The 26,236-nt window shown below is 40.3% G+C and overlaps 1 protein-coding gene across 1 annotated transcript in view; it reads right to left on the reverse strand.

The window, feature by feature from the left end:
* Positions 1-224: 224 nt before the first annotated feature.
* Positions 225-26,236, reverse strand: part of LOC135463383 (replication factor C subunit 1-like) — a 31,471-nt gene continuing 5,459 nt past the window's right edge. The window contains 23 exon segments of the mRNA XM_064740642.1: positions 225-368; positions 656-853; positions 1,164-1,377; positions 2,225-2,370; positions 3,187-3,304; positions 5,697-5,851; positions 6,479-6,577; positions 7,823-7,918; positions 9,482-9,619; positions 10,507-10,610; positions 11,000-11,111; positions 13,276-13,376; positions 15,101-15,401; positions 16,308-16,421; positions 16,918-17,024; positions 17,027-17,096; positions 18,581-18,642; positions 18,645-18,687; positions 21,379-21,444; positions 22,421-22,566; positions 23,763-23,811; positions 25,059-25,166; positions 25,277-25,470. Coding sequence (XP_064596712.1) covers positions 225-368; positions 656-853; positions 1,164-1,377; positions 2,225-2,370; positions 3,187-3,304; positions 5,697-5,851; positions 6,479-6,577; positions 7,823-7,918; positions 9,482-9,619; positions 10,507-10,610; positions 11,000-11,111; positions 13,276-13,376; positions 15,101-15,401; positions 16,308-16,421; positions 16,918-17,024; positions 17,027-17,096; positions 18,581-18,642; positions 18,645-18,687; positions 21,379-21,444; positions 22,421-22,566; positions 23,763-23,811; positions 25,059-25,166; positions 25,277-25,470 — 2,885 coding nt within the window.

Here is a 26,236-nt window from a genome sequence, read left to right on the forward strand (position 1 = left end):
ACAGAAAACCCTGAAGTTTTCAAGCAACTGCAGTAGCTTATAAAATCCTTAACTTTTTGTGCAACTGTAGTCACTTCAAAAATCTTCAAGGTACATATATCAAGCAATTGTAGTCAGCTCAAACATTCTCATTTTCGATAACTGCTCACTCGATACAGCACTCACAACCCACGGCTGAGGACAATGTTATGTAGTCAATATACAGAATCTTGTGTGCACTGTTATCAGCTTTTGCTCTTCCCTTTGCCCTTGCCCCGACCTTTGCCCTTTGACTCGCTGGCCTGTTTTCCCTTTGTGCTTCCCCCTCCTGCTGCATTCTTACCACCTGCAGATTTTTTCATCTGAAAAGTTATCAGCAGAAACGAGGGCTAAATAACAATAACATATATTCATTTTTATATTAAGCACTGCATATCTCTGGACACTGCATATCTCATTTAATACAACCCATTTTCAACAATGATCAAAAATGAACAGAAAGATAAAAATCATGATAACCCAGTCTTGTTACAGAAATGAACAACAAAAGGAGTAAAGTAGTTTTGGTACAGGTAGGTAGTTGGCGTACAGATAGGTAGTTTCAGTCGGCTTTTCACTAATAATTAACGCTTTTCTTTTCTCCACCTTTAATCATGTTCAAGTTTAACAGTCTCACCTTGATCATCCCATCTTCAAGGTCATTATCCTCCTCTTCCTCTTCTTCCATCGCCTTGGTTTCCTCACCCTCTTCGCCTAGCAACCCAGACTCATCAGCCCCACCCCCTCTTCCTTTTTTTTTCTTCGTCCCGCCTCCAAGTGAGTATGGCGTGAGATGACTTTCCTTGTTGTAAGCCCGCGTGAAAGATGCTTTGGTCTGAAATAAAGCCAGCCTTGTTAATAACTATCCAAATCATGTTCGAAACAGTCCAAAAAAGGGGCCAAGAAGTCACAATGTGTCAGGTTCCTGAAAATTTCACACAAGTAACAGGCTTCGTACGCTTTTCCTTCCTCAAAATTCAAGGGCTTTTTGACCAAGTGACTTCAGAATTAGACACAAAGTTATATGGCCTCAGAGGTTGCTGGTTCAAAACCCAGACTGGTGCAGCATTAGAATCTGTTCTGTTGCTCTGTATCCAGAAAGTGTTATCTTCAGTATGGAGGATAATAATGAGAACTAGACTTACTTTTGAACTTAGGTTTGAGAATGGATCAGAACTATTCGGCCACTTAGAGACCTCCATGACATTGTCAAAGTCTTCCTTGATGATGTTGTAGCTGTCCATCATTTCTATCACATCCTTCACACCATCATTTTCTCTCTCCACCAGGGGATCTGTTAGAGATTTCCTCATAAAAGGGAGGTAATCCAAATTCAAGCCTCTCTTGTCGGAAGAAATGCTTAGTAGACAAAAACAGTTTTAAAATTATACATGTATACATTACATATTAAGCAATAAAGGTTATGATAAATGACTTAAAATCATGCCTACAAATTTAATCATTGTAGGAAAAAAATGTAATAAAAACTTTCGGCGCTGAATCTTTTCCCATTAGGACGTCATCCTACCATTTGTAGTTTAGAAGTTTTAATCCTTCGATTTAGGAGTGTCTTGGAGTGAGTGCATGGGTTTAACCTTATACTTAACAATTTATCAGTCATATGACGACAAAGGAATCCCTAGAGTGCATATAATGCACCTCCTTGTTACAGGACGCATTTCCATTGCTCTTGTATCTAGTGCTGCTTCACTGAGACGCCTTACCAAAGGCAGGTAAGTCGCGTCGCCCAAGCCATTATATTATATTGATGCGGGTCAAACAGTTGTTGCACCATCCCCTTCATGCTGAACGCCAAGCGACGAAGTTACAACTTCCTCTTTTAAGATCTTAGGTGTGACCCGACCCAGGATTGACCCTGGATCTAGTGCTCCTAAAGCGGGTGCTCTACCAACTGTGCTATTGAGGCCGGCGGAGTGTCTTGGAAGTACGGACAGTGGACCAAAGAAATCGCACAAAGTGTGCATATTTCTCATGGTCATATTTCTTACATGTGCGGCTCTCTAAGCTTAATTTACACACCTGCCACCACTAGACAAGACTGGGCGACATATGTAGGATTGCTTGGGCACAGCCTCACCACTGGAGTCCTCACGCGAAACTGCTTTATCAACAACCTTACTCTAGACCACTGACACACTTACTGTAGACCACTGACACACTTACTGTAGACCACTGACACACTTACTGTAGACTCATGTGAGTATGAAGCTCCTGTAAAATTCTGTCATTTTTATTCTGCGTGGAATTTTTCCCGAGCCAGCTGGGGAAGGCAATCATCTGTGAGATACCACCTCTCATCTCTTCTCCAGGAATCACACTAGCAAAGATCGCCTGGCAATAAAACAATGCTACTTCAGCACATGCAAATCAGTAAACAACATCCAACATTGTCCCACCATATTACCTCCCTTGAGGGCACTCTCCAATATTAATTTTTGAGCATGTTGTGGTACGGTAGGGTTTGTAGAAAATGGCTAAAAAAATATTGTTGAGTTTTGAAAGCTAAAGTGTTAAAAGTTGAGGACCAACTTTCTGATTGGTTTATTGATTTGAATGCTATTTAATACCAGGAATTTTCAGTTGTGTTTTTCAACTCGTTGTGTCCGGAGTAATCCATGGCTCTGACTGCAGTTACTGATAAGCTTGCACACGAACATTGCTCTTTCATGTGCGAAAAGCTTGAGGAATTAGGGTAGCATAACTTAATCATTTGAATGAGAACTTCACAGGTCTCGTGATGCAGTAGGACTGTTTTTACCTTCAATGACAAAAGATTGATTTGATTTGATTGTTGTTTTACGCCGTACTCAAGAATATTTCACTTATGCGACGGCGGCCAGCATTATGGTAGGTGGAAACCGGGCAGAGCCCGGGGGAAACCCACAGCCATCCAAGGTTGCTGGCAGACCTTCCCACGCACGGCCGGAGAGGAAGCCAGCATAAGCTGGTCTTGAACCCACAGCGACCGCATTGGTGAGAGGCTTCTGGGTCACTATGCTGCACTAGCACGCTAATCGACTGAGCCACGGAGGACCCAATGACAAAAGAGGTTCAAACACCAGACTCCCTTAGTGTCACCAAGGAAAGCTCCTTAATATTAACACATTATGCACTCTACCATAGTTTCTTTATTAGTTTTGTACCTACCTCCATGGGAAGCAGACCCCACTTGGATTGAGAGCGTATTTTCTTCTCAATCAAGTCACCGTTACAAATGCTGTCTGCTGCCTTGGCAAGCTGTGACAGATGCCGTATATTGCTGCCCCTGAAACACAAAAGAGAACAGATAGATCTCTTCTTATCTCTGAACAATTATTCCATTATGTCAAATTTGCACGAACTGTTTCTCATGCAAACAGTAAGCCTGCAAATGAGTGGCTGGACATGGACATTGTCTGGCTGATGTTCGTCTCAAGTGTTTTGATGCCGATCAATTTATCTGGTAGAAATTTAGAGATTCATATAAAGAGGAGATACTCAGTTGTGTAACTGTCTCTATCTACTCCTGATCACATTTTCATGGGCTTATTTCGATATTCAGTTCTGTGTAACTGTCTCTATCTACTCCTGATCATATTTTCATGGGCTTATTTCGATATTCAGTTCTGTGCAACTGTCTATCTACTCCAGATCACATTTTCGTGGGCTTACTTCGATATTCAGTTCTGTGCAACTGTCTCTATCTACTCCTGATCACATTTTCATGGGCTTATTTCGATATTCAGTTCTGTGCAACTGTCTATCTACTCCTGATCACATTTTCGTGGGCTTATTTCGATATTCAGTTCTGTGCAACTGTCTCTATCTACTCCTGATCACATTTTCATGGGCTTACTTTGATATTCAGTTCTGTGCAACTGTCTCTATCTACTCCTGATCACATTTTCATGGGCTTACTTCGATATTCAGCTCTGTGCAACTGTCTCTATCCACTCCTGATCATATTTTCATGGGCTAATTTCAATACAAGAACATTCAAATGTCAGTAGTATCGTTTTATTGATGTTTCTCAGTGCAAGATAGCATGCAGTAAACAGCTCTGGCCATTACAGCATTATACATGGTCCAAATTCCGTTAGCTAGCCACTGCACACCCACACGTTACTTGGGCTCTAAACAATAAAACTGCTGTCAAACACGAATCAAATAAATAAATAGATAACAATAAAATGGGTCTTATCAAGCACAGACGGTGTCTTGGCTTCCATTCATTGTCCTAGTAGAATGCAGTGTTTAATGCAGCTAAAAACAAAACAGGGTTAAAACACAGTTAACCTGAGTGTGTGGAAGTGACATCATAGATGGCGCTGTTGTCCACCAGCAGCTGTCCCCACATTATGTGTGCTCAGTCAGTCAGTGGTAAGATTTAGCCATGTCGCATTGGCGCAATATTGTGAAAGTGTCAAATCAGCAGAATCATATGAATTTCCCCTTCAGAGCAGAACTGAGAATATTATTCCACCGGGAAGAAAAACGTAAGGCAAGAAATCTACTGAAGCGAATACCTTATTATACATTTCTACTGTTTTGTCTATTTGCGGTCTGCATTTATTATCTCCCTGAAAAAAATTTTCGGCACAACATTATAAATATTAGGCATGAAGTGATTGGTGCCTGACACATTGTCAGATAGTTACATGTAGTTAACACTATGAATTTACAGTTCACAATCTTACCTGGTTAAGTATGATCTTACATGGATGTGGTTCTCAACCTCATTTAACTGAGTACGGTGTAACAAGGATGTAATTCCCAATCTCACTCAACTGAGTACGGTGTAACAAGGATGTAATTCCCAATCTCACTTAACTGAGTATGGTCCATCATGGATGTAGCTCTCAATCTCACTTAAATGAGTATGGTGTAACATGAATGTAGTTCTCAATCTTGCATGGCTGAGTATGGTGTAACATGGATGTAGTTCTCAATCTTATTTTAACTGAGTATGATGTAACATGTACATAGTTCTCAAACTTACGGGGCTGAGTATGGTGTATCATGGATGTTGTTATAAACATTACCTGAGGGAGTATGTATTTAGTTGTCAATATCACCAGGGTAAGTATGGTGAAACATGTACGTTGTTATCAACATTATCTGGGTGAGTATGGTGTAGCATGTATGTAGTTCTCAATCTTACCTGGGTGAGTATGGTGTAGCATGTATTTAGTTATCAACATTACCTGGGTGAGTATGGTGTAACATAGATTTAGTTCTCAAAACTTACCTGGCCGAGTATGTTGTAACATGGATGTAGTTCTCAATCTTACCTTGCTGAGTATGGTGTAACATGGATGTAGTTCTCAATCTTACCTTGCTGAGTATGGTGTAACATGGATGTAGTTCTCAAACTTACTTGGCTGAGTATGGTGTAACATGGATGTAGTTCTCAATGTTACCTGGCTAAGTATGGTGTAACATGGATGTAGTTCTCAATCTTACCTTGCTGAGTATGATGTAACATGGATGTAGTTCTCAAACTTACTTGGCTGAGTATGGTGTAACATGGATGTAGTTCTCAATCTTACCTTGCTGAGTATGGTGTAACATGGATGTAGTTCTCAATGTTACCTGGCTGAGTATGGTGTAACATGGATGTAGTTCTCAATGTTACCTGGCTGAGTATGGTGTAACATGGATGTAGTTCTCAAACTTACCTGGCTGAGTATGGTGTAACATGGATGTAGTTCTCATGAACAAACAATGGTGCGATGCTGTAATCGTTGAAGAAAAGATCTGACTTGTCTATTAGGGTCATCTTTGACGTCTCCTCTCCGCCCACAAACACCTTCCGACAAACATCAAATGGTCCCTGGAGGGAAAACAAACCAGCAAGGAGATTCTGAGGTAACATGCAAACAGCACCTCAATCCTGTCTCCATCGCTAATTTTTTGAAAAGATGTAAAATTTCTAATAGGTGCAATGTTTCCCACACACCTCTGAAGCCCAGTTTTTGGGGGTGAATAAAACCACCACTCTTTGATAGATTCTGATGAACATCTGGAATTAAAGCAGCAACCAATCTCGCCAGGACTGGATTGTAGCTTGCCTCCTTATTGATCAATACACTGCGTCAATAAGCTGAGTTCTGCAAGTTCATGTGGATATGGGTGAAACAGAATGGAGGTTCTCGCAAACTAACGCAGCTAAAACGCGAAATTTTACCGTGCTTGTTAGAATGAATATACATCTCGTATAGCCCAGTATGTCTGCTGTAAAATCAGGTCTTTTAGCTGCGTAAGTTCGCTAGAGCCCCCACCCTGTCTCGTTTCAATCTGCGTAAACTTCGGAAATTCCTGAAGTGCAGACTCGGCTTATAACAGCACTTCAGCCAGCTAGGGCACTATAAAACGGATGAAGAGTTTATGTCTCTGCTAATAACTGAAGACCCAAAAGGGCAAAGAGTTCATGCACTTGTTTCTTGACCAAAGCACCCACCATTTTTAGATCCTTCTTGGCACGCGTGGAGTCTTCCTTCGCCTGCTCATAGGTCAGAGATTTACTGGTGGCACACCACATAGACAGGTTGTGGATAACCTGTGAGACAAATCCAGCAAACAAATGAACTTAATTAAACCACACTGATTCAGGACATTCCTGTTCAAAAAATGATACTGTGTCAGTTAAACTATCATATTGCAACTACATGACATGACTGATTAACTGATTGATTGATTGATTGGTGTTAAGCAGCACACTCAAGACTTGTTCACTTAAGATCAGCATCCTAATTCCTCAGCCTTTTCGCATTTAAAAGAGCAACATTTAGCGCATTTTACACACATTTTCAATTTGAGTTTGGAGACAAAGCTCCATTGAATGGATTGGCCAACTTAAGGGTTTGAAACAAAGTATAAAACTATCAGGCTATATACAATGATGCCTTCAGAATATGCTTGAATAAACACCTTGCAAATATGTGAAAAGGTTGAAGAATTACAGTACTCGAACATGCGACCTGATTCGTCACGGATCTGACAGTCATCGCACTTTAGACATCAGAGCTTGCGAGGCCACCATGATATATCACATGATATGTCACATGATATTTCTGTTATTTCAGATCAAAACATTATAAACCATCTCATGTTTACAAATGTATTTATTTATTTATTTGATTGGCACCATACTCAAGAATATTTCACTTATACAACGGTGGCCAGCATTATGATGGGAGGAAACCGGGCAGAGCACGGGAGAAACCCACGACCATCCGCAGGTTGCTAGGAGACCTTCTCACGTACGGCCGGAGAGAACGCCAGCATGAGCTGGACTTGAACTCACAGCGACCGCATTGGTGAGAGGCTCCTGGGTCATTACGTTGCGCTAGCGCGCTAACCAACTGAGCCATGGAGACCTCTGTTTGCAAATGTAGTTTGGGTGACTGTTATTATGTAAATGTATCAGATAGTTGTTCCTTTTTGAGCTGAGCACTCAGAGGCGACCACTAAATTGTGCAAAGGTACCTACTAAGACAAAAGCCATAGCCAGAGGTGGTCTCAGATGGTAGTTCAGATATTTATTTTTGAACCAGGACACAGAGCAAGCCACTTAATCGATCAAGGTACATGACAGTCCTACTGAGACAAACGCCAGAGCCAGAGCTGGATTTGAACATGCAACCTCCTTGGTGCTCCAGCTCTGCCGCAAATCCATCCTTCCTTTGTAGACACATTTTTTTCATCATGGTGCGAACTGTCTAGGATAAAATGGTTCAAGGATTTTTGTGATGGGAGACTCACAAACCAACTCTCTTCCCTCAGGAGTGGTTATGAGAGTTACCTGTCTAACATCTTGATTAGCCCCAAGGATGATCTCATTCAATGCTGGAGGGGGGATATTCAAGCCTTCCTTGAATACAATGGACATCATGGCACCCTGAAATGGGGAAGGAGTTCATAGCTTACAACAATGAAATCAAGTTCGGCAAGAAAATTTGAACAGAATTTAAATCCCTTGCTAAATATGCAAATTTTATACGTGGAGCACTCTTTGTTTCCAAGCTCGATCTGAGGGGGTCAAAAAATGAACCCACCCTATTTCTTCTAATTATTGGGACACCTGGTCAGATCTTTTTAGCCAGTATACAGGTAACTGTAGCAGGAGTATTTAGTTTCTTTTTTCTCACATGGTTAGACCATCTAATGAACAACATACTTAAATCTTTACTTTTCCAAAAGCAGGGGAAGAATGCAATATTCTGCTTTCAGCACTACTAACTACATGTTGTGACCATTAAGAATCACAGATTTTCATACTATATCCCAAATTTAGGTACAAGATTGGTCCGAAGCCAAAGCAGCGAGCACTGGATTTGAACACACAACCTAATTAATCACAAGCCTGATAATAGCAGTGATCCAGTGCATTAACAACCAGTACCAGTCTCACTCCTCCAGAGCCATATCTAGAAAAATATTAAAGGTTCACTTTCGTAGTAACATTGTGACATTACTTAAAATTTTTTTTGAAATGCAACGCATGCTTTCTATGAGCTTTTAAGGCTGTGCTAAATTTAAGTTGTAATAGAGTTCTGATACTTTAACACAAAGTGAGAAAAGATTTCTTTTGTAAAGTTTGATTAATTTTTTAAAAGAACTACTTAAGTGTTCCATTAGAAGTATCATTTCAAGGCCATTTTTTCATTTCGTATGTGTCTGAAAGTACATTTTTACACACACTAAACTTCAGGTGAAACACAGAAAGTTTGCAAAGAAAACCATAGGTAAGACAAAGGGAGATAACTGCAGTAAAATAAATGCACAAGACTGTTGGCTGCTGGCGAGAGATGAACATTACCTACATGTACATGCACTAGTGCAAGGTCGTTTACCGTGCGAAAGAAGCAAATATCAGGTGAGAATGTAACCTTTGTAAATAGTGACTGACCCCTGAAATCACTGTACTGCAAGCCTACAAGCAAGCAGCCTGACAGGGACAGTGTCAGGCCTCAAAACCCATTTTTGTCAGGTACAAACTCAATGGTGCCTGACAAACTCTATATGTAAATGACGTAGGGTATCTTCAAAACACTACTTGGATTGACTGGGTTTTGAAACTTGTCAACCATGCATGAAGAGTCAGTGAGTGAGCGCTTGGGGTTTAACGTCGTGCTCAACAATTTTTCTGTCATATAAAGACGTAGGAATGCTTAGAGTGCATGTAATGTGCCTCCTTGTTGCAGGACGGACTTCCACCGCTCTTTTATCTAGTGCTGCTTCACTGAGACGACTTACCGAAGGCAAATAAGCTGCCCCGCCCGAGCCATTATACTGATGCGGGTTAACCAGTTGTTGCACTATCCCCTTCATGCTGAATGCCATTCGAGGAAGTTACAACTTCCTCTTTTAATGTCTTAGGTGTGACTCGACCAAGGACTGATCCTGGATCTACCATTCCCGACCATGCCTGAAGAAGTTATTTCCAGACCTGATACTCTACCTTTATTTGTTCCAGTCTTGGTTTGTAGAAGCGCAGGTCAAAACAGTAGTTGACAAGGGATCTCATTTTCTGATGGTTACGATCATTACAGATGCATATGATAGGAATCTTTGTTTGCTTGATCAACTGAATCAACTCCTGAACAAAGAGAGACAAGATAAGTTGGTATCAGATCACCACGTTGAATATATGAACAGTAGCAATCAAGGCGCGCCTGAGACACACATTTTGTCATCAACAACTTAAATTCTAGCATGGTACACGACTTGAAAATTGATTTCACACAGTCGCCTAGAACATGCCCTGCGTCTTTTCAACATCACTGAAAACTGTTGACTGCTTCTCTTTGCATAATTCCGTCATATTTTCATATTTCATATACTTTCTTAGTTCTTTGATGTTTGTGTGGGAATTCGCATTGCAATTATTGACCTGGAACATCCTTATTGGTTGCCACCTGGTATATAAATGACAGTTTCGATGCAGTGATTTAATGCAGTACTCAAAAATATTTTAAAAATATGAACTTGTTGGGTTGAAAACTTTTAAAGATTATCTTGTTCACAAAATCAGACGAACAGAAACACCGAGAGCATGTATGTGTGTAAGTATCCTCGGTTGACATCATACTTTCTGCCATATGAAGGCGAGTCATTCAGAAAGTGCTTATATACTTTCTTCTTATGCCAGGGTGAGTCTATATCGTCGAAGTGCTGCCACCACTGAAGTACCATGCTGAAGACACAATACATGACGCCAAATCCAGTCACATTTCACTGACACCAGGCCAACCAGCCCTGCCTGCCTGCTCTAACCTTCCAATGCTTAGCACCAAGTGAGCCAAACACAAGTTACCATTTTTAAAATTTTTGGTATGACCTGGCACGGCTTTGATCCCAAGTCTCCGGACTTCGAGGTGGGCGCTCTAGCCATTACGCCACCAAAGTGGTCCACTACGAGCAATTTTCATGGCGACCGATAGTAAGAATGAATACCTGTGTCACACACCAATGACCTATTCTCACCTGAATTCCACCTCTGTCCTCGTTGCCAGCCACTCCGTCCACTTCATCCATAATAATACAGTGATTCTGTCCTGATGGACCTTTGGTGGTCTTCTTCTGATCACCTGGAGGGAAGGAGAAAAACACAGTAGTTATTATTAAGTTTGAAGCACTATAAAATGTTAAAATATCAAACTTTCCATTTCACGCGTAAGTGTATATACAGCAGCACATTGAGCAATTTCAGAGATGTTCGAAAACAAACTTCCCCCTCACAGTGTGATAATACTACTAACACTAGCCCTTGCTGATTTTGTAATCTCAATACCAAAGATTTTCCTGGGGCCGGTTTCATGAAGTGTACTGAGTGTTAAGTTGCCTTTAGCCAAGTGCATTTTATATCAGCCAAGTGCATTTTATTAAAGGTTTACTTAATAAAGTTCAAGGTTTTCAAGGCCCTGTGCAAACCCAAGTGCTATCGAAGTGGGGGTAGGTCTATCATGCCAGGTCTTACCCAGGAAGTCCACGAGTGTCTGGTTGTTAAGAGATTCAGACACCACATTCTCCAGCGTTTTCTTTGAGCGTGTATCTGATGCATTCAGCTCCACATAGGAAAACCCTGCCTCCTGTAAATACAAAATGGCACATACAATCAACTACTGCAAGTTCGAGCATGTCTTGTTTTCCCCATAAGGCCAGGCAAAGTGAAATTCTTGTTTTATGGGTAGAATGAATCTTTTTCCAAAATCATTCATTAAAAATAAAATTTAAAAAGTTGTCTAATTTGTGGGAAATATGGACTGTCCCACCATATTTATATGATTGGAAAGCCTTTAAAAAAAAAAACAGGAAAATAATGAATAATATCCACATTTGAGAAAAAAAAAATTTTCAGTTTTACCTTTTTATACCACAGTTGTCAAAATATGGTAAATGACCTAAAGTTTTGCCCTAGGACTCCTGAAGTGTATCCCAGGATTCATTGCGTTCGCTGTGGTTGTAACTGAATGAGTGCGAGGTGGTCAGGGGACTATACTGACCATTCAAAAATGTAATAAAGAAGTTCACGCTTCACTGAGCAGCAGCCTGTGCTACTACCAACAACAGTTCATGCTTGCCTCAGTTTTAATCATAATAATTTTAGTATATGCATTTCACGACAGGTTGATTGTTTTATTATCACTATCTTGTGATAAATGGGAATTTGGGAGAAAACTGTGTGGAGATTCAGCGTGACTACCCTTTATGCATGTGGAGTGTCACGTCGACTGTCCATTTTAAACTACTGGGCTCTCCGTACACAAAGCTATAGCAGAATTTAGCATACTGAGAATGCAAACTTGCAAACTAGGCCTACCAGCAGATGAGATGAAGGTGTCAAATTGCGATGAAAACAACACCTACACATGTGTGTTTTCACCACAGCAGCTAAACAGTTCTTGTTCATTCTGGTGTGATTTGAAAGACTGTCAACTTTTGCCCATATTTTGTAAACATGAATGCTTAATTTACTTAATCAAGTCACCTGCGGATGAAATTTTAGACATACAGATTGGTTTTATCTACATGTAGAAAGTAGCCGCTTACAATCACTGGACTCGAAATTTCCATGTGTCTACCCATCCAGCACATGCTGGCAAAAAGGCAAAACAATAATCTTATCTGTCGTTGGGGACATGTAAATCATGCCTGGGCAAAACTGTATACAAAAAATCACAAATCATTTTGTTTATTACACCAGTGACGGTGTTGTGCGAACTCCTAATGTGACCGAAGCTCAAACAAATTCTGTCTCCTGATATGCCAAGCTCACACGCAGTGCTACCAAAAGGGGTAAAAACAAAACATGGTAGTTTTTGGAAAGCTCGCGTGGAGTATGTTTTCTGTGTGTAATGGAGGTTCCCCAACATAAAAACGCGGGAAAAGGAACTCTTCTGCAATAGGTCAACAGTTCCAACTGTAAAGAAACAAATGTGCATGAAAACTGACATATTAAATTGGAATTACATGGACACGTGAAGCTGAAGACAATTCATCTTTGAAATTCATTTTTAGCTGAAATACATTTGTGCACACATTCAATGCACAACGAGGGCTGTCAGCTGACAACCGTTTGCCAGATAACGGTGTGAGGCGACTTTCTACATTGGCCTAGCATGAATAGTCGGCAGACTAGGCCTACCAGCATGTACATTCCTTGTTTGGTGTGGTCATGCTTTCAGTGTTTGGAATTTGAAGGTTTGTACAATAAATTGCCTCCTTAACACTACTTCATTCATAGGTATATTTAGGGATGTACAAGTAGGCTTACTAGTTGGGAGACTGCACACCTCACTGTCAGTGACTTAATATCATGTGGCGAGGATTAGCAACCAAAGCTGCTAAGTGCCATGCATGGTAATGATACGAGAGGAGGACTAATCACTCTTTTCTGTCATCTTGCCGTCAACCCAGATCGTGCGAAAGTGAATGACAGTAACTCACAGATGAAACTTCAGGTCACTTACCGTACGCAGAATAAAGCTGGTGTCACCTAACTGTGATGAAATATTATTGAATATCATGCCCAAAATCTCCAAAAACACAAACTTATTGGACTGGCATATCAAGAATATTTCAATCAAACAAATAAATCTGTGAGAACATGCTGACAGCATCACATGACACCTCATCCAGACATCAACTTATCCAGACCAAATGTTTCCACAAAATTAATTTCATCGACATATTTCGTAACCTGCAGAGATTTCAAGTCCCCTGTATGAACCCTGATTTACTGTTATTACTCACCTGACATACAAGTGTGGCTGTGGTGGTTTTCCCCACCCCAGGAGGTCCTGACAACAGCGCTGCTCGGAACCCTGAGCCATCATCCTTCCCAAAAAATCCTCCTACACAAAACAACGCTTTGAATAACTGATTGATAGATACACAGACTGGCTGATGTTAAACACCATGTTCTGTGGAGTGAATTGATAGATACACAGACTGACTGATGTCAAACACCTTGTTCTGTGGAGTGGAAGTTTACAGGCTGGACGGGTTTCACTCCAGGCCATCCTTAAAAAATTCTTCACTGGATTAACCCAACCCTATTAGAAAATATACAGTAGATTGGTTGGTACAATTGTTTCTTTATTTAGGCTAGTGAAAAAGATATGGATTTAAAAACATAAACTGAGAGAAAAATCAAAACAATAAAACCCCATCAACCCCCATTTTTTTTTTTTTTCTTTTTTTTTGATTGGTGTTTTACGCCGTACTCAAGAATATTTCACTTATACGACGGCGGCCAGCATTATGGTGGGTGGAAACCGGGCAGAGCCCGGCGGAAACCCACTACCATCCGCAGGTTGCTAACAGACCTTCCCACGTAAGGCCGGAGAGGAAGCCAGCATGAGCTGGTCTTGAACTCACAGCGACCGCATTGGTGAGAGGCTCCTGGGTCACTACGCTGCGCTAGCGCGCTAACCAACTGAGCCACGGAGGCCCCTTGGAAGGTCAGTGAGCTCACGCCTAATAAACGTAGTTTTAATTATGGCCTGTCTGCCAGCAACCTGCAGATGGTTGTGGGTTTCCCCCGGGCTCTGCCCGGTTTCCACCCACCATAATGCTGGCCGCCGTCGTATAAGTGAAATATTCTTGAGTACGGCGTAAAACACCAATCAAATAAATAAATAAATAATTATGGCCTCATGTCTTATATTATCAGACGCAATTTTGCATGTGGTCTCAGCATGAAATGAATGAATTCTGATGACATTTATTCCATATACCTGCATGCTCAATGATGTCTGTCTGTCTGTCAGTTTGTCTGTTGACAACTTTATGGAAAATATGCAGGGATCTGGAGGACATTTTGTGCACAGATTGGGCGTGGACTAAAGACCAATTCATTACTCCATCTGGGCCGGCATCAGGGTGTAGATCAAGAGATTTTTTTTAAAAGAATTCTTCATCCCTGACACACTTTGTACATTTAACTGTGGTCTTCCATTCTTTAAATTTATTCATTTGTTTTTTGTTAAATGTCAAACTCCAGAACTTGACACACACTCTACATACATGACAGCTGTATTTATTTACTTATTTATTTGATTTGTGTTTTAAGCCGACAGCTGTATGTAATGCAGTGAAAGAAACTTATTTTTTATCTATTGTCTTTAAAGTACTACTTTTTTTCTCCAAAAATCTGAATACAGGCCTATGGGTATAGCAATCTTCTGATGATTTCTAGTTTTAAAACTTCTTGAAGGTTAGCATATTCTCTTAACGTATGTCTGTCTGGGGTTTTATGTCATTCTAATCAAGTTTTCAGTCATATGACAACGAGGAGTCATTAGGTGTGTGCCATTAAGTTCTGCCGCCACTGAAGTATAATGCCAAAGACACCAGACATGACACCCCACCCAGTCACATTATACAAGTAAGGCAGGAAAGAGAACATTTTTTAATGTCTTCAGTATGATGACCAGGGTTGATCCCAGGTCTCCCGACGGTCTAACCATTGGGTCACAAAAGTGGTTCTTTCCGACAATGGTTCCTATGCAAACTGAAAATTCAGAGTTACAACAGCTCCAGTGGCATGAGCTTCACTGCACCTTTACACACTAACCTGAAGGTTTCTTGCCGAGGGCCCTGTTCTTGTGCCAGTTCCTTATCCAATGAATGAGCTTGACAGCATTGCTTTTGTCACCGGTTTGACCAATGATTTTCTTCAAAGAGGTCGGCTTGTACTTGTCTACCCAAAGTAAAGAGGGTTCTGATTGGTCAGATGACACTGACTTCTCTTCTTTCACTGATGCTGATTTGCTAGGTGTTTCAATTTTCTGCAAATTCTTTGAAGATGAGGACTTGAATGCCTGCAGTTTTTCTTCTACTTTAGGCGTGGATGGAGCTGGAGTTTTGGATTTCTCCTGGAAACAAAACACCTTGCTATGAGACTTGAATAATTTTCCTGTGTATCAATCCGGTTTCGCGCAAAAATTTTTTAACAACTGAAGAAAATGTGTGCTGTAGAAAATTGTAAGTTTCAGCACCAAAAAGTAATATTATGTGACATTTATTTGCCCCTACTGGGCAAAATTTTATGTCATTTATGGGTGACAATGCTTCAAGGCCAGCAATCTATTGTGAGCTTTAAGTATGAGTACACAAAAGATCACCATCGCTTGCTCATTGCAACCAATGCACTGAGAACACTGCAAGTTGGGGAATCTTGAACATCCCTGTCCAAGAATGTGACTGAGCACATAAACACGGGTGACCTAGGCATTGATTTATTTATATATTTTTATTGTCGTTTTACGCTGTACTCAAAAATATTTCATTTATACAACGGCCGCCAGCATTATGATAGGAGGAAACCAAGCAGAGCCAGGGGGAAACCCATGACCATCCGAAGGTTGCTGATAGACCCCTAGGCATTGAAAGGTAACTGCCTCAACACCCAGCCGTAACCTCTTCCCTATATGTCCATTTTATACTTCAGTAACTTTATACCATCCACAAAGCATACACAGTGACCAAGGAGCCTATCAGTATCACCAATCACCAGTATCACTGCTCTGAATTCTAAGTCCAGCACAAGCTGGTTTCTTCTCCTGTCATACATAGGGAGGTCTCCTAACAGCCTACAAACGGTACTGGGTTTTCCCTGGGTTCTGCTCGGTTTCCTCCCACTATAACACTGGCCGCCATGCTACAAGTGAAATATTCTTGAGTATAGGCTAAAACTCTAATCAAATAAATAAATAAATAAATTACTCCCCACACATTTATTTCAATTGGAATACCTGGCTACTTAATAAAAATACACATACCTTTTTCAGTTCAGCTTCAGCTTGAATTTCATACTTTGATTTCTTGCCAGGTAAAGTTCTGATGAGTTCTAACATAGAATCTTCATCCAGCTGTTTTGTCTTGAACTGTTCAGCCTGAAAATGATTGTAAGTATTTTGAATGACAGATTGATGGATTTATGCCATGCCCAAGAATTCTTTATGGTGGTGAGGATTATGGGTGGGGGAATAAACTGTCAGCCTTAAGCCTGCGGACTGAGAACCACAGCCAAAACAGAGAGAGCGAGGTTCGAACATGCAACCTAATTTCAAAGAGCCTGATAGTAGCAGTACACCAGTTATTTCAAAGTGCAGAAATAGTCAAATCCATTTACCTTGGTTTTTATACTTTTAATGATTGTCAACCCAAACCCTTTTATGACAAATTTGAGACAGACAAACAGACGCACAGATGGACAGGGCGATGACAAAAACAAAAAACAAAAAAAAATCAGGGATCAGAAGCAAATGCCATACAGTTAGGCATAACTTGACAATGATCTATAATAAAACAGGATGCAAAATTACAGCTGCCCGATTGCCCGGGGCAACCGAAATAAGTAAATAAATAAATCCCTGACTTTCTCCATACCTTACTAAGTTTGGATGCACCTGCGTCTCTTCCCACCACAACATAACTTGTCTTTTTGCTGAGAGATTGCGTGACTTTTGCTCCATATTTCTCTAACAAACTCTTCGTTCGTCTCTCTCAAACGATTCCAGAACACCAGTTATAACAAAAGTCAGTCCTTCTAAACAATTTGGCTCACCCTGAAAAAAAAGACCAAATAAAGCATTAATATTTATTTAATTGATTGGTGTTTTAAGCCGTACTCAAGAATATTTCACTTATAGGACGGTGGCCAGCATTATGGTAGGAGGAAACCGAGCAGAGCCAGGGGGAAACCCACGACCATCCTGAGATTGCTGGCAGACTAAAACATTAATACAAGATACTTTAGCTTGTCACAAAATGTGGTGACTGTGTGGTGTGACTTTCTGTGTTGGCAGACATTCAAAAGTTGAAGAGGGTAATATTAATGATCAAAACCACAGGGTCATATTTCAAATTCTTGACAGAAGCAATACCTCAAATACAACTGATAGGTTAATTGATGTGAAAAAGCGAAATAAATTATAAAAAAGGGGGAAAACATTTTAAACTTTGTCACTGGTTTTCAAAGAGCTTTCCATCTAGAGGTATATATGGTAAAGAGAACAAATTTGACAACACTCAGGTGAAACATTTCTATAAATATAGTGGAAGCACCAGACATTTTATGGAATGCTGCTTGGAACAGATGAAAGCCTTACAATAATACCACTTGCAAAAATGACAAGCAATAAACAAAATGCCATTTTTTAGGATCACTGATCTTTTAAGTTTCCTTTGAATCTGAGAAAACTGAAGAAAAGATCGCTCAAGAATTTCGTCTATGCGCTCCCCACCGGGCACTGTTCTCAAAGGGGCTGTAACGTTACGCTGACCTAATCACCATGATGTTGCATAATAAGGGCATACGATGCCTTGATATTTATGACCAGCGTAACATTACGACCCCCTTTGAGCTGTCTTTTCTTTAAAAAACAGTTTAAAAGGGGGTCTGGTTATTGTGCAGTGCAACTGCAGGATTATACGGTCTTTGCTGCACGAATGACTCCAGCGAGAGCAAAACCTGTAATACTGAACCTAGTGTAAACCTGAATCTCATCCAAACCTTGTGGAGATGCTAAAAAAACACACCACACCGGTACAATCCAAAACTCAAACTACTTTGATAAATCAGTGACAATTTTCACCATCTCAGAAATGCCACGTGTCAAAAACTGGGTCTTCATACTGCCTCCCAATCATTATTATACGCCAATATTTTCAGATCGTATTACATACTGGCAAAATAATGTATAATGACCTATGTATATCATACAGCTACATGTAAACTAGGACCTTACTATCTGATCTTTGACCAATAATACTGCCTCAGTTGTACAATAGCTCAAGTTGTTTCTTGTTTTGAGTATTTGGGCCCAACCTTGGTTTACCAGGAGCATTCGAGACCTCAGGACCATCGCGATGACCCACTGACACATTGGCTGCTCCCACAACTTCCCAAGATATTGAATTTAATAGCTTTTATCTTGTTCGTGAAATCTGCTGGTTCTTGGATTGAAAAGATCATTATTGTCTTATGAAGAAATAATTTTGATTCAGGTTAGAACTGTTTTCTTTCCCTTTAAATACATGTTAAAATCACCTCTGGTACTTCTTTGGAGCCCAACGACTTTGGTCCTTCTCTGTTCAGGTAATTACGGTAACGACACTGCCTTTCCTCTCAACAGGGGATTTCCCTGGAGATGGCGTCTGGAAAAATAAGACAAGACAGCTACAGGTGAAACATGTCACATGGTATATATCATAAGTTGGACACGTCATATTATTAAAGCTTTAATCCATCATCCACAGTATAACCGTGAAGAAGATTTTCATGACCTTCAATGAATATTATTTGCGAAGTTTGCATCACACATAAATCTGACAGCCTTCAAAAATTTGTATTTCTTTGATGAGTGTTTAACTGCTGGAAGGTGGGAGGAAACTGGCATCATATACCCTTTTCACATGGGCAAAGATAAGCCCGGTCACATGGTCAGGTGAACACCGCCTAGCAGTGAGCTTGATCACAGCAGACGCGCGGCAGACAGTTCCAGGAGCCTCTGCAGGTGCCCCTGGGCCCTCGAGGATCAAAGAGACGGCTTCCGTCCACAGAAATAGATCCGGACAAACTATAGTTGTATTCTACATAAGTTTGTATATGTTAGCCTTTTAAAATAGATATGGGTTAACGTACATACTGGTACCCAGGCGGTATCTTTGTCATGTTGTTGTTGTTTCAAAAAGAAGACTTACTGCCTTGAGATACCGGGTGCAATTGGCAAAAGAAATGCTTGTTCGTACACATTATTTTCTTCGTTTCTAATGTATCATCAGTATGTATAGCTTGTGTCATGGCGGTGTAACAGTTGAATTTGGACTACCGCCTAAACACATGGTGATGCCCTTCAGCCTTGCATCAGTGCAGAACTACACCAGGGACTTTATAAGTTGAGGCTCCGAAAGGGATTGTCCAACTACGGAAAACGCAAACAAGTAACAGAATTCGTTGGGGGGACATGAATGATGTAGGCCTATTTATGCACGCTGACAAAACTGGCGATAGTTTTCACTTGGATATACGTGTGAATTTTACTGTCCTAATTTTTCTGTTCACGTGAGGGAAAAGACAGCTCTAGGAAAGTAAACTCACTTAATACTTGAACTGAGTGCAGTCAAGGTCATCTGAAATATAGACTTTGGCAGATATTTTAATGTTCATGCTGGATATTAGAAAGTTATTAGAGGCTCCTTTAGAGAATGACCTTAAAGGAAAAGAAATCTTAAATATCAAACAAATACCACTGAAAAGAGTATGCATTTCCTCGCAGGTGCATGTCATAAAAGAAAATTCTAATATGTATCTCAAGTTGATAAATTATAAATAAATTCAGCGCCAAAATCCGCTGTGGGCGACTCCATTTGGCCTAAGAACTAGTCTTGAAGTCTTCTGTGTTACAAGGAGAATTGCCGTCGGAAACCGGTGAACTTTTCTTCCCAGAAGGTAGCAAAAGGACAGTTCATTCTCCACTTGACGATCGGGAATGTTGCATGTAGGTTCCGAGTTTACACAAACAAGCTGGCAGTTTTAACAACTCCCACTGGCTGAGAGGCAACACACCCCCAGCATAAATTACAGGGTGTTCAAGATGGTGGACGTGATGGACTCAGCGATTTATGCCTGTTTTGCCATTTTCAGGCATTATGTGTATGGCGAGGAAAAATCGCAAAATGATGAAACAGGCACCACCAGATAGAAAAAATGTGCTCTTTTCAGCCTATAGTGTCGTGTTTTGAAGTTTTCTTCTCCTTTAAGTGAACACCAGCCACATTAATTCTACAACTGTATAATCAGATAATCTTCTGATACTGTCATCTCACAAACAAAAGACAACAGAATCTTAACCTGGATGCGTTTCTTCCACATAGGCTGATTAGAGTTCAATGTGCTGTTTGTGTTAAGAGATTAAATGATTAAGAGATTACAGATGAGCCTGAATAGAGATCAAGGTACTTTCCTCCCCTCAGCGTACGACCTGTTAATCCTCCAAGCCGACCAGGAACCCCACCCAGCCTAATCTCTTAATCCCATAAGCAGTATTGACCACATACATCCTTTGTTCTATTGTTGACACTTATTTCTCTACTTGTTATATTTAAATCCAACTGTGTTTTTCATGTGCATTCACTTGATTACGATGTTAGTGACTACATCGAAACGTCGTGTTAATAAACCAAGAAGTTGTATATCTATAAGAATGCCTCGTTCAGTGAATATATCCATAAGAATGACTCGTTCAGTGAATTTATCCATAAGAATGCCTTGTTCAGTGTGCTTTCATCCCAATTTCTAAATGCCCCTCAAACAAGTGATTTTCAAGCATTCAGCTGACAACGCCAAAAATACCACACTGACCATTACCCAGCAGGTGTTTTTATAGGAGATTACCTGGGGCATGAAACGCGGGTAGGAGGCAGGTGACTTGTTCGTTTGATGCGTGCCAAAGGTCGAATTTGTCAGTGACTACGGTAATCTGGTTTAACTGCCCTTGCTAGTAACATGGCTTTCATCCAGTTTCTGGTCTTGGGTCGGTTTATCTCCGTCGTGTGAATAATAACCAGATTACAAGACCCAGATACCTGGAGGTCAGGATGACGTTGGCTTTACTAAACCGAGTTAAATGTGACCATGTGAACGGACAAATCCCTGAACTGGCTTGGCCTCATGGTCGTGTGAACGCATGCATTTTTACAATTGGCTTCGATCCAGATTAACTTTTGGCCATTGTGGTATTGTGAGTGAATCGTTTTTGCACAAATTGTAAATATCAAATTACTCAAATGAATAAATAAAAGAAATATGAAATACTGATTTACTAGCAGTATCAATGTTGTACTTACCTTAGCACTGGCTGGTCCTGCATTTGTTCCTGGTGAAGTTTTCTTTGTTTCTGATTTATTAGGTGTCTGGCAAAGAAATGAACAACTACCACAGTTACTTTCACAGCCTTAACTAAAATAAAATTTACATCTTGGGTTTTTTTTTTCTTTATATCATGCACTCTGTCAAATTTCTACCATTCTATCTTTTGAGAAGGCTCATTCAACAAAACGCAAGGTCCAACAGGACAGGGCATTTTTTCACTTGTTTATGTCTCGCAGGGTTCCAAAACATGAGAAGAAATGTTTCTCAAGGACTGAATGCATCTTGTTTTCCAGCACAGTCAAGATCTATCATGAAAAAAAAATAACTTTTTCAAGAACTTTCAAGATCTGGAACACCTTTCAACAAAATTGTAAGAGTTATCCCAAAATAACTCTTTTTTTCAAGGACTTTCTCGAATATTTTCAATAAAATTCAAGAACTTTCAGCGATTTCAAGGATCAGTGGGGACCTAGGTCATGGACAAGTAAAGATATTCTCTCTCAAGATACATCTTGCTCCATCTGCAATGAGGCAAAAAATGAAAACAGCCACGAACAAGTATTCTGATGTTTTACATGACACCACAAAATTCCCTTCTTTACAGAATATTTCTAAGCAAAAAAAAAAACAAAAAAAAACAAAAACACAATTAACAATAATATTTATTTTCTAAATCTTGGGGAAATTTGTTTTAATCAATAAATCATCACTGTAAGTCAGTCATATACTCAATCAAACTGAATACCCTAAAAGACATAAATTTTCGCCCACAAAAGTCACAAAATATGATTTTAAAATTTTCCAGTAGAATATCATCCCGTGTTCCAAGCAAACCTCAAAACACATTTCCAAAATCAACAGGACTCCGAATCATCAAAAATAGGCAAGTTAGTCATGGTTGAAATTCAAGCTCTTTTAAGGTATGTGTTACTTTTACAGCATAATTTGTTCATAAAAAGCTGTTTTCACAGGTATTTAAAACACACACTGACATCAAAAGGACTAATTTACATGTACCTCATGCTTTTTAGGTGTGACCACAGACTTCCTTGGACTCGATCTTTGGTTAACAGGTGCTGCTTTTGTTTTCTCTGGGGTGTCTTCCACCATTACTTTCGATGATTTCGCCAAAGATGACAGTCTATTCGACAGTGAAGGTTTGGCTGTGGTAAATTAATTTAATACACTTTCATGCAAATGTCGGTGAAATTTGCTATACATTGTACAAGTGCATGACCCTTTAATACACCAGGGGCCTCCGTGGTTCAGTTGGTTAGCGCCCTAGCCCAGCGTAATGACCCAGGAGCCTCTTGCCAATGCAGTCATCGTGAGTTTAAGTCAAGCTCATGCTTGCTTCCTCTCCGGCCGTACGTGGGAAGGTCTGTCAGCAACATGTAGATGCCCCTGGGGTATTAATACACCATAACTCTGCAATCAAACCTGCAGTAACGGCTTCACCTGACTGTAAATGTATTATAGTCTACACCAGCAGGGCTTCCGTGGCCAAGGTGGTTAGAGTGCCAGCACGGGGCAATGATCCTGAAGCCTTTCACCAATGCGGTAGCTGTGAGTTCAAGACAACCTCATGCTGGCTTCCTCTATGGCCATGCATGGGAAGGTCTGCCAGCATTCATCTGCTGGCTTCCTCTCACACCGTACGTGGGATGGTGTGCAAGCAACCTATGGATGATCGTGGGTTTCCCCCCGAGCTCTGCCCCGGTTTCCTCCCACCATAATGCTGGCTGCAGTCGTATATGTGAAACGTTCGAGTATGGCATAAAACAGCAATAAAAAAAATCAGGATAACCCAGAAAGGTGGATGTCCTAATAAAATAGGCCCAAAACTGGGCAAAGGTAAACTAATTTGCTGATTACGAGACAGACGCACACGTGAAGAAAATGTTCAATGTCTTCGGGTACAAGCTGCAGTGAACACGCTTTTTACATTTCCATCAACGACAAGTTGTATCACTGTGTAAACAAAATGGTCTAAAATTCCACCCATTTAAAAAGAAGGAAAGAAAGAAAGGAGAAGAAATATTAGAATGAATTCACCAAGTAAACAGAAAGGACACTATGAAAAGGACGACTAAATAATCTGCTCACACTAACACATGCATGCAGCCAACTTTTTAAACTTTTTCCATCTTTCTAAACAAAAACTATCAAATTTAACAGAAATTAACAACAATAAATATGTGCATCAAGCGATGAAATGCAATCTGTGGTATGTTTTGTCATACATATACTACAAATCACCAGGAAAGTCAAATTCTCAATAGCACAATTTTAGATCAGCAGACACACTGAAAACCGATTTAAGTTAAGATATTTTTAGGGACAGGAGAGTTCTACTCACACGGAGATGTCTCTTTCTTTGGAGGTGAAGACAAAGATTCTGTTTTTGTCTGTAAAGGAAAATATTCATTCATTTAGTGCTAAACTAAAAAGTATGCGACAGCTCTCAGACTTAAGAACTGAGGAAACCAGTGACAACTACCACAGTCTCATCCATGAGGAAACCAGGTGAAGTGAGACATCTTTGAGAGGCATTTAGAAGTTGAGTTGGATAACATAACGAGATATATGGACAACAAATAAATAAACACAAGTCGTTATCCATATATCTCGTTATGTTGTACAGGTGAAGTGAGAACATTAATTTTTATTTCTTCATTCATAATTATTTTGATTAGAATGGAACACCTTACACCTTAAACGGCCATAAATTTCGTGCATGACTAACTTGCCCTTTTTTCCTCATTCTGAGAGTTCTATTGATTGTAGAAAGGTGTTTTGAGGTTTACTTGGACCATGGGATGATATTCTGCTGGGCAAGTTGTAGCACCAAAAAATAGCACCTTGTGATGTTTATTTGTGTCTAAAAATGCATTTTGACCCAAAGTATTCTTCAGTTAAATCATCTTGGTCAAATTTATGGGCAGAGGTGTCCGGAGTGCTTGGAGTATTGTGACAAACCCCTCTTGACCTTACAAAAGATGGCATCTATATAGACAGAGCTGGATTTGAACCTCACTGGCAAAGGTATGATCAGATGTGGAAAGAATGAAGCTTTCATCAAACGAGCCAGCAAATGCCCAACCCGGCAAATATTTATTTATTTATTTGATTGGTGTTTTACGCCTTAATCAAGAATACATGTATTTCACTTATACAATGACAGGTAGCATAATGCTGGGAGGAATCCGGGCAGAAAACCCATGACCATCCACAGGTTACCGAAAGACTTTCCCACGTACGGAGGGGAAGCCAGCATGAGCTGGGGTTGAACTCACAGCAACCGCATTGGTGAGAGGCTCCTGGGTCATTACGCTGCGCTAGCGCACTTACACACTGAGCCACAGAGGCCCCCTACCCCTTAAATAAGCAGCCTAACAAGGACATTGCCTTACCCTCCTGAACTTCTGACTTTGCTGAACTAGCTGTTCCAATTAATGCCGCTATCTTCTTGGACTTCTGACTTTGCTCATCTAGCGGCCCCAATTATTGCCCCTACCTTCTTGGACTTCTGACTATTCAACTAGCTGTTCCAATCATTTGCCTCTATCTTCTTGGACTTCTGACTGTTCAACAAGCTGTTCTAATTACTGCCCCTATGACTTTGCTCACTAGCTGTTCCAATTATTGCCCCTACCTTCTTGGACTTCTGACTTTGCTCATCTAGCTGTTCCAATGTTTTCTCAAAGTCTGCATCCTCATGAATTTCATCGTCAACATTATTTGAGGGTTTGGAATCATCTTCCTGAAAATAAAAGTAAGAACGAAAATTTTCTTTCCAAACCTTATTGACACTGAATTTAACAGCATACTGTTGTCTATATATCTAGCTAGGAACACTCCAAATAAACTTACCAGTTTTCTTTTACTCGCTGGTTTTCTGTCCACTCTCTTGACACTCCCACCTCCAAAGAAATCTGCAGCACTGACAGGAGTTCGCTTTGTTTGTTCTTCCACTTTCTTCTTCACTTCAGCTACAGGTCTACTGGGGGTTTTCTTCATGAAGGCCTTTAGGGGAGAGGCTCTGGTCTTTCTACTACAATCCTCGTCTGAAATGTCAGCATCCACACAAACAGTTATAAAGTCATTGTACAAATTTCAGAGTAAACAGGCCACATTTCCCACAAAGTAGATGACATTTCATTCCATTTTTAAAACAGGGCTGAACTAGAATAGAAATGGATTTATTTATTTATTTGATTGGTGTTTTACGCCATACTCAAGAATATTTCACTTATGCGACAGCGGTCAGCATTATGGTGGGAGGAAACCGGGCAGAGCCCAGGGGAAACCCACGACCATCCACAGGTTGCTGGCAGACAGAACAGAAAGGGAGATAAAATTACTGCTGTAATTTCAAAGCATGTAGGTAAGACAATCATTTTCTACCTATATATGCATCATCAATTTGTGCTTAACAACAATAAATTCTACTTCAGCAGCACCATTTTAATTTAGTGTGTTACAGGTGAGCGAACTCTACAAAATCACATGTAATTGCAAATCCACCTTTTCATTTTTTTTTTTTGCAATCTTAATGGTTTAGAAAACAATTGCGAAAAAGGAAACAGTCCGTATCTCCCCCAAATTAGATGACTTTTTAGTTCTTTTGTTTGTATACTGGGCTGTAACATTGAAAAAAAAAAAAATTTATTCTGACTGTAAAACAATCCGTTAAACTGGTGTGACCTTATGTGAAAGGGGTCAGGTTTATGGGTGGAGGAAACCTCTGCCCTTTGCCTAGCACCTGACAATCCTCCTGACTTAACGCAACAGCTGACCCAGCAACAGGTGCTTCCTCATAGACTGTTTATT

Source organism: Liolophura sinensis, chromosome 3 (genome assembly GCF_032854445.1).
Source record: "Liolophura sinensis isolate JHLJ2023 chromosome 3, CUHK_Ljap_v2, whole genome shotgun sequence".
NCBI lineage: Eukaryota > Metazoa > Mollusca > Polyplacophora > Chitonida > Chitonidae > Liolophura > Liolophura sinensis.